This window comes from Lissotriton vulgaris, chromosome 9 (assembly GCF_964263255.1).
Source record: "Lissotriton vulgaris chromosome 9, aLisVul1.2, whole genome shotgun sequence".
Taxonomy (NCBI): Eukaryota; Metazoa; Chordata; class Amphibia; order Caudata; family Salamandridae; genus Lissotriton; species Lissotriton vulgaris.
In genome coordinates this window covers 27,298,684-27,308,287 of record NC_141697.1, presented here as the reverse complement: position 1 = coordinate 27,308,287, position 9,604 = coordinate 27,298,684, and the positions used below count along the sequence as shown (strand labels likewise).

Genomic DNA, 9,604 nt, shown 5'->3' with positions numbered 1-9,604 from the left:
CCCTTCAGGTGGCTGGGCACGGGCAGCGCCTCGCAAGGATCACACCGGTGGTTCAGCAGCCAGCGCCGATGGAGCACTCCGGCCGGCAGCAGTTCTCCGAGGCACGGCAGAATGAGCCTGTGCAAGCGGGGTCCAGGGCTGTAGACTGGTAAGCGGCTATCTTCAGCTGCCGGGCAGGTCGAGGGTCCGGGAAAGCACCGCCGGGATCAGCGCCGCATCGCACCCAATCTGCCGTCAATTTCGCCAGGATTTGAGCCAGGATATCGGTACGGCGGAAAAAGGCTGGCGGAGCCGGGAGCCTACAGGTCTGCTCCGGTCGCCATCTTGGCTCCTCCCCCCTACCCCATTTCTTGGGCCTGCCGCGAGAAACATGTACAGTTTTCTCTCTAAACATAGACCAGTCCATATTTTCTTTCCACGTTAGGAGCGTTGGCGGCCTTGGGGAACCCCATAACTGGGCTATGTCCCGTTTAGCAACCATATTACCCAACGTGACCCATTGAGTTTGAGCAACGGTACAGTCATTCGGTTCCCAGACATTCAACAGACAACGTCTGGCCTCGGGCAACAACACAACCCCCGTCACTTCACCCATAACCGCATGCACCCTGCGCCAAAACATCGCCACCTCCGGACATTCCCAGAGGATATGCAAAAAAGTAGCAAGCATACCACATCCGCGCCTACACAATCCATCCACAGAAAAACCCATATGTATCAGTCGTGGGCACGTGACATATACCCGATGCAGTATTTTGAGTTGCACCAACCTAAGACGTGCCGGAATCGCCACCTCTTTAGGGGAAAATATCGCCGCCTGCCAGTCTTCATCGTCCAGTTCTAACCCGTCACTGGTCCAAGCTTTCCGAAGTTGCAGAAGGAGATCCGAGCGATCGTTGATCAATTTCTTATAAATAAGAGATATAGTGCTGTCGGGGACATACCCATCAAGCACTCTATCCTCGAGAGGGGAGGAATCCGGGATATTAGTGTCAGCCGGGAAAACCGAGTTAATCGCGTGGCTAACTTGGAGATGACAATAATATTCCCTGTCGCTCAGTTTATATTCCCGCTGGAGTGCTTCGAAGGTCTTAACTTTGCCCTTGGCCCAGAGGTCACCCACCCTGCTGATACCGATGAGATCCCATCTGTCAAAACCCTTCGACGTCCACAGACCACCCAGCGCTTCCGCGGCGTACAATGGGGTCGATTTCGTCAATTTATCCGTCCAACCCGTGGCGGCTGTCGTGCTTCCCCAGACTCGCACCGCCTCTGCAGTAGGGCCTCTGAGGCGCTTCCGGTCAGCTCTAGAATAGAGCGCTCGATTATAATCCCCCCCGGGGAGTTGCCATCTGTCCATCTCAAACGCGGGGTTCGGGACCGGGCCGTACATAGCATGGTTCACAGCACTCAACTGGGAAGCCCAGTAGTATCGCTTGATGTCGGGCAACGCTATACCTCCATCGTACCATGGCAAAGTCAGTTTCGCCAGTGCGTTACGTGGTCGCCCACCCCATTCCAACCACCTCTGCAAGCCTTCGATCTCTCGGAAGTAGCTGGCAGGTACCAAATCAAGTGTATTTTGAATGGCATACAAGAAGCGTGGGAGAGACATCATTTTAAACAGGGCCGCCCTTCCCAAGGGGGAGAGTGGCAAGCCGCACCACGCCGCAACATCCGACCGGAGCCGGGAGAGCGGAGGTAACAAATTCCGCTCATAGCGGGTTTTGGGGTCCAGTGAGATGTAGATCCCCAAATATTTAAAGCCATCCCTAGAAACCGGTATCGGACAATTGCGAGGAAGAAGAGGCTCGTCGTCAGTGAGTGAATAGGTACAGGATTTGGCCCAGTTAATAACCAAACCTGAATTCCTCCCAAAGGAGCGTAACACATCGAACAGGACGCCCAATGACTTGCGAGGAGAGGTAAGGTACAACAAAATATCATCGGCATAGAGTGATATCCGGTCCTCGAAGTCAGGCGACCACCGGATGCCCTTAAGCGATGGTTCCCACCGCAACCATGCAGCCAGGGGCTCAAGAGCAAGCGCAAAGAGGAGTGGTGAAAAGGGGCATCCCTGTCTCGTTCCCCGTCCGAGGGCGAAGGGCTCCAAAGCCCTACCATTAACCACCACCTGTGCCAGCGGCTGTTCATACAAAAGCCTAATCCACCCAATGAATTTAGGGCCGAAACCAAACTTAGCAAGAACAGCCCACAAATATGGCCACTCAACCGTGTCGAAGGCCATCGAGGCATCAACAGAAACCAAAATGGCCGGCTCTTGAAGAGACCCCGCCCTTGCTAAGACGCCATGGAGGCGAAGTAGATTGAGCGCAGTATTACGGTGGGGTATAAATCCAGATTGGTCCGGATGGATCAAGTCTGCAATCACCGTAACCTGCCGATTTGCCTGAAGTTTAGCGAGAATTTTAGGCTCAACGTTCAAGAGCGAAATCGGCCGATACGATGAGCAATGATCACGGGGCTTGCCATCTTTATGGATGACCACAATGGATGCCAATCTCTGATCTCGAGGAAGAGAGCCGAGATCTCGCGATGACAGGAACATCCGACGAAGATACGGCGCCATTTTGTCAGGGCAAAGTTTATACAGTTCCACCGGTATCCCATTTGGGCCCGAGGCCTTCCCGGAGCAAAGTGAACGGATAGCGAGCGCTACTTCATCAGTGGAAAAATCCGCCTCCATAAGCTCCTTGTCCGAATCCGACAGGCCGGGAAGGGCGATATCTCGAAGCAAAAGATGCGAATCCTCTTCCGGCCTATCAGAGACCGACGCATAAACCGCCTGAAAGTGCTGGGCAAATGCTTGGACTATGTCAATCGGGTCCACGACACGCTCACCATCCATACGCTCAACAACAGGCACCACCCGGTTCAATCTATCCTTTTTATCCAGCCATGCAATCAACTTTCCCGCCTTATCACCAACATCATACAAACGCCACTGTTGCTCACGGTGCATCGCCTTGGCCGCCTCAGTGACCAGCGCCTTATAATCAAATTGTTTCAGGGCCAGAGAATGTATCACCTCCGGAGTGACCCCGGACTCCATCTGCCCTTCCAAGTCAGTGATCTCATTTTCCAGAGCCACCACAGCAGCATTCTTACGCCTCCTTTCGCTGGCAATGAGGGACAAGGCTTGACCACGAATCACCGGTTTATAGGCCTCCCACAATGTAACCGGGGAGGATACCGATCCCTCATTCTCAGCAAAATAGTAGTCCATACATTTCACTACCTCTGATCTGATCTTAGGGTTACGGAGGTGCCAGGGGTTGATCGGAGCGACACGGCCCTCGGCACCCAATTGCATGTCAACTGTAAGCCAAAGCGGAGAGTGATCAGAGATCCCTCTGGCCAAATGCCTAACCTCCCGCACGGAGACCATCTGTACTGCTGGCATAAGAATATAATCTAATCTCGATAGACCCCGTGTGCACCTGAGTAGAAAGTATATTGGAGCTGACCAGGGTGTAGCTGTCGCCAACAGTCAACCAGCCCGAGCGTATCCAGGAGCTTCCCGAGCCAGAGCCGTGACGCAGGCAAAGCTCTGGGTGGGGGGGGGCTACGATCCTCATCCCCACTAACTACAGAGTTAAAATCGCCACCCACTACCAGAATGCCATCAGGAAGCCCCAGGATCACATCACTCAAATCGGCAAATGTGGTAGACTGTAGGCCAGGGGGGACATACACAGACAAAATGGAAACCGTTTTCCCTTCCCATCGCCCCGTAATAGCCGCATAGCGGCCCCTGTCGTCTAACACTACGTCATCTATCTCCAATGGGAGGGAAATTCGTACCAGGACCCCCACCCCTCTCGAACCAGATGTGAACCCTGAGTGTGCCACCATGCGGTAGCCACGTCTGTTTAATGCGCGGCATGCATTACCAACCAAGTGCGTCTCCTGGAGCAAAATCACATCTGGGGCACAGCGTTTCAAATATTACAATACAATACCCCGCTTTATTCTATCTCCAAGACCGTTAACGTTCCAACTCAGTAACCTAAGCTCCCCCCCCCCCCATCCTGGCACTGAGCACCCAGCCCCCCTCGCCCGGGAGTAAGCACACAGAACAAACAAAAGAATATAAAGCAGCCTCGAAAGAAACAAAAAGGAAAAGACCCCCCGCCACCCCCACAGAACCCTGAAAAACAACCCCCCCCCACCCTCAACACCTGCATTAGACCAGAAAGCCACCCCAACTTGCAGTGTGCCTGTCGCCCCATTAAACTAACCTACAAGAAGAGAGAGAAAGCCCCCAGAGGAGGAAGAGGAGGCCCGATTCCCCCCACCCCCGGGTACCCACAGTATAAAGCAAGACTATTAAAAAGCCGCTGCTAAAAGTCCAAAGTAACCAGTTCGCCATTGCAGACTCACTACTCCTGTTCAGCCAGGCCTCCCTCGGCACCTCTCGAGCTCTCGCCGCTCGTGCGATTCGATGGTAAAGTGTCCAACCAGTCACTGGCAATTTCAGGGTGATCGAAGAAAAATGCCCGCTCCTCATACTCAATCCTCAGTCGGGCAGGAAAAAGCATGGCATATTTCAGGCTCATGTCTCTAAGCCGTCTCTTCACCCCGGTGAAACCCATGCGTTGCTTCTGCACCGCCTGGGTGAAGTCTGGATAGAAACTGACCGAGGTATTGTCAAATTTGGTGGGACCCGCGGTTCGTGAAGCCTGCGGTATAGCGTCCCGGTCCCGGACATTAAATATCCTGGAGATGATAGGTCTTGGTGTGGCCCCCAGCTTGGGCTTCCCACCGGGAACTCTACGTGCTCGCTCCACGGTAAAAAAGTTGCTGAGGCCCTTAGGTGCAAGATGTTTAAGGACTAGGTCCTCCACCAAAAGGTCCGTGGAAACGTCCGCATAGTTCTCCGGAACCCCAACGATGCGGACGTTATTGCACCTGGCCCGGGTCTCGAAATCCTCCAGCCGGCGTGCAAGCTGGTCGTTGGAGGTATGGAGAGTGCGTACCTCAGCCTGGAGGTCCAAGACATCGGTGGTCAAGCTCGCAGTTTTAATGTCCAGAGACTTGACCCGTTCATTCGTCTTACCCAGGTCCGCCCTAATGAGGTTAACCTCGATCGCCACCGTGTCGATCTTTGCAGCGAGAGTTTCATATTGTTGGCCCATATCCGTCCGAACACTAGTAATGGCGCCCATGATGTCCTTTAGTGTCGGCTCCTCCGATGGAGTACCATCTCCAGTCCCATCAAGAGCCTTGCTCACTCCCCCCGGGGACCCCTTCGGGCGGGTGTCGCGCTCTATGGTCTGGGTTTGAATATTACCCCCACGATGCGTGCCCTTGGTGTTCCGCTTCTCGGCATCCGACTTGCCCGCCATAGTGGGCTTTGAACTCCCACAGAGTCGTTGTGATCTGGTCAAAATGATCCCGCTCTCGATGGACCCCCAAGGGCAAGCGGGCCAGGAACCAGAGCAAACGTAGGATCTGCAGCTAGGACGAGAAGTCTAATGGGGCAGCCATAGAGCGTCGTCAACAATGGCCCAAAACGAAACCGAAAGTACCACAGGGGCTGTGGGCGTGTCAAGCTGGCCGTTGTTGTTGAGTTGCCACCTGGGTACCTCGGGGACTCAAGTCCAGGGATGGTCTACGATGTAGGCCGCAGACTTCAGGATGCAGCAAGTCCGGTTCCCGGCATCCGATTTAAGTTCCGAAAATATCATCAGAATCAGCAGGGCATAGTCAACAAGTACCCGTCGATCAAATCAGGATTTGTAGCAGGATAAATGCGGGAGGCGAAGAGGGTCTCAGGAGCCCTGTGCTCAAGCGTCCATCTTGGATCCGCGCGAAGCTCCTCCATGTTGCTTCTTTTTAAGTTTCAGAGCTGGTTTAGATTTAATGGTGCTGATCTCTGCTTTATCCCCACTGCTGCCGCTCTCGTCCGTCATGTACGACATGGAGTCATCCGTCCACTCTCCTTAAATCTCTCCCTCGTCGGAGAAGGAGAAGAAGTCGCTCGGGTCTTTTTCTCCATCTAAGTTGCAATCGGTATTGTACTGCGCCTGCTCATTGATTACGCTAGTCGGTTTCTGTTCTCCGTTTAAACCTATGGTTTTAGCTTGAGATGCCCGAGAGTCTGATATGGTTTTCTGTGCTTTATGTACTTCTTGCACCTGAGCACCACTCAGTTAGGCTAGCGAAACTGGAGACATTAACTTCAGCTAATAAATCAATGGTTTCGGTAACTTCAATATTTAGGCTGGTGTTAGTGGCATTCCGGTTCCCATTCTTGGTTTCAGCCCCCAGAGTGCTTACTTTTCTGGCTGATTACGCAGATTGCGCCGGTTGTACCAATGCGGTTGAGTCCTGCTTTCCTTTGGGAGTTGTTTGACCTTTTGCGGGATCGCGCTGTGCGCTCGCCTCCTCAGTGCTTTTGACCCCATCCTTCAATGTGGTTTCTTCAGGAGCCGCGGCCATCTCTGCCACATTCCTGGAGGATGCAGTCAGGCGCTTCTTCTCACGCTCCGGAAGCACTCCCCAGGCACTCCTCCACAGGTCGATTACGGTAGAGCCAGCCACATCCTTCTTTCGACCCGACACAGCGCTCTGCCTCGATGAGTTGGTGGCTACTACCGCCGTCTCCAGGGGTGCATTCTCCATCGCTGCCAGCGTCTGTGTCTTTCCGGCATAACTCTGGACCTGCCGCTCCGCCTTCTCCCGCAGGTCTGATCTGGCAGCTCTTGCTCGAGCTGCGGCGGACAGCGAGGCTGCAGCAACTTTCCGGGCCATTCCTGTGCTGGAGATTCTTTACAAAGTAAGTGGGGACATCGGACTCGTCAGACTCGTTATGAGGGTGGGTTGAAGGATTTAAAAAACTTTTAAGAACGGCCCAGCCGATCACGGTGTAGAGAGATAAGCGTTTATGGTCCAAATTATATGCTCTTTGATACTCCTTCAGCATCGCCTTATCGTCAAGGGCTGGTCATGGGTTTAGATAAGACCAGGTCGGTATCTTCCGATCATGGTCAGGAGCTCTGATCCTGTGTGTGCACTGCGGTTACTGACAAACCGCCATCTTGCCTCGGCTTCCTCTTTTTCCAAACTGTGTTTTCCCCTCTGTTGGACTTGGTAAGTATGATGCTAAAAAATGGCAGTCCTCCAATTAAGCACTGCCCTGTGCACAAATCATTGTCCAGGATAGATTTATTTTTATTCATTATGTGCAATCCCTTACATTTTCAGCAGCAGGCTGCAATATTAGATATTTCAGTCTCAGATCACGCTAATGTAGAGATAGTGTGGAATGACCGCGCGAAGTCAAATGAGAATGCTAGCTTGAAAAGGACTTCTATTATACTGAGAGACCCAGTAAATACGGCTGAGATCGTAAAGTGATTGCAAATTTTTGTGATAACAATGCACTAGACTACACCACATAGACATACAGTGGGACGCTTTCAAAGCTGTTATCAGAGGGACGGCGTTCTCAGCGAAAACTAGGCTAGCCTGTTGGTAAAATTGCAAGACCTTAACAGCCGCACTCGAGCAAATTGAATCGCAGGGCAAAACACTCGCACAGTAGAATCCAGATGTCAAATAGCAGCGCGAAATGGACAACTTAATCTGCACAATTATGAAGCTGAGATGGAAAGGTGAAAGCAGGACCATTCTAATCTGAGCATGACAGCAAGGCACACTCTCATTTAGCACACCTGAGGGTCCACAGAGCAAAAGCTCACGACAGCATGAAAAGATGAGCTAGCTAGCTAGCTCTTGGACAGTAGCAGAAAATGATGAGGCTTTTAAGGAGTCCTACCAAGCTCTGCATTCTAAAGAGAAGGTGACATTGCAGGGACCTAACACCCATGCCACAAATTGTTCCAGCTGATTCGAAAGAACTAGATCAACCATTTTGGAGGCAGTCATAATGAAGGCATTAAAGAAATGCAACCTACTAAATCCCTAGGTCCAGGGGGCAATCTGACATTCTTTTGTAAATTCTTTCTAGAGCAACTAAAATCCCATCTGCCCGAGGGTGTTAATCCCTTCACTAGGATTGCTATTATAACACATAATGTGAGCGGGGCAAACACTTCACTGAGGCGGAAGCCGAGAAGGATCCTTCAGAGTGGGCATCTTTTAGGCACAAAGCACTTTTCAACAGACCAACATTTTTGCTAAAATCTTAGCAAGTTATCTTGAACTAGCTGCCCTCTCTGGTCAACTCTGACCAGGTTGGGTTTGTGACAGAGAGGCAGAGGGAGACGATATTTGACGAGTGGCTCACCTGGTCGAAAAGGCATCAAGAAGGAATACGCTAACGATCTTATGCAGCGTAGATGCAGAGAAAGCATGAGTTTGTGCTACCCTGAAGAGCTGGTGGGGCGAAGAGGTTTGGCCCTAATATGCTAAATTTGATATTGGCAGGATGCAAAGCTCATGTGGGTAGAATCGAAGCCAATGGCAAATATTCAGAATGTTTCAAAATTTAAGACAATTTCGTTCCATTTGGATAACAGAGTTGTTCCTTTTCCAAACTGGTCTTACTCCAGGAGGTGGTAAATTATGGCATGAGAAGTAATCTCTTTCGATAAGCTGTATCATCAGTCAAGTTATGTCTTTTAGGATGGCCTGATTTAGAAAGAGGATTTCGAATGAAACCCCAAAAATGAGCTACACGACCCTTTAATCCCAACAAACGTTTCCTGCTGTTTCTGTGCATGCGATGTCTCCTCACGAGCAGTGTCCTGCGAAATGATTATGGAAAGTCAGCCACCCTAAAGGAAGCCCCGGTTTGGCTCTAGACACTGCACTCCACTTGTCTATCACAAGTGCTGTTCTGACCATAGGAGAGGATTCTGGGTGCTGTTTCATTAGAAAAGCCTGTCTATGATGTTAAGCGGTTGAGATAGCGAGTGATCGCTCACAGTGTGAGGAAGTCAGGGACTTTCGTATGTTCCACGTTGTCCTGTGTGGGGGTTCATCTACAATAGACTGTCTATGCCTTTGACTGCTAGCTTGAGGCGACCATTTTTCTAAAACCGTATTTTCTTTGTTTCAGAAAAAGGGACATAGGCCTTTCAAGCATCGCAACATTTGGGTGAGTGATTACTTTGGGAAGCCCCTGCAGAGCCTGGTGAGCGCCGAGAAGCCTGTGCCGCTCTTCGTGGAGAAATGTGTGCACTTTATAGAGGACACAGGTAGGGAAGAGCACATCTTCATGTGTGGCCCTTTGTGTATATACGTCTGTATGTGGTAATAAACACGCATTAGCAAAGCCAAAAGGTATCGTCTTACAGAAGGTGCTGATTGTTGTTTTGACTTTGCAAACGTCTGTTACCGATGCTTAAAAGCATCTTCAAAAGAAATAAAAACAGTCATTGGTAATGCCAATAGGTCAACTTTGAAGTGCTACTGCTAAAAAAGATGATTTGTGCATTCTTTTAACATGTATTAGCACATAAGATCCGGATCATCCCATGCTTGTTAAACATGTTTTAGCACATTACGGCCAGATCATTGGGTCGGCCCATGCTTGTTGAATATGTATTAGCACTTTAGATACAGATCATTGGGTCTGCCCATGCATGTTGAACATTTATTAGCACATCCAAGC

General features: G+C 50.9%; 1 protein-coding gene across 2 annotated transcripts in view; it reads left to right on the top strand.

Moving 5' to 3' along the window:
- Window positions 1-9,604, top strand: part of ARHGAP5 (Rho GTPase activating protein 5) — a 568,297-nt gene that overhangs the window by 299,018 nt on the left and 259,675 nt on the right. For both annotated transcript variants that reach the window (XM_086936953.1, XM_086936954.1), the window contains one exon: window positions 9,050-9,188. In XM_086936953.1, coding sequence (XP_086793079.1) covers window positions 9,050-9,188 — 139 coding nt within the window. The remainder of the gene's footprint in view (window positions 1-9,049; window positions 9,189-9,604) is intronic.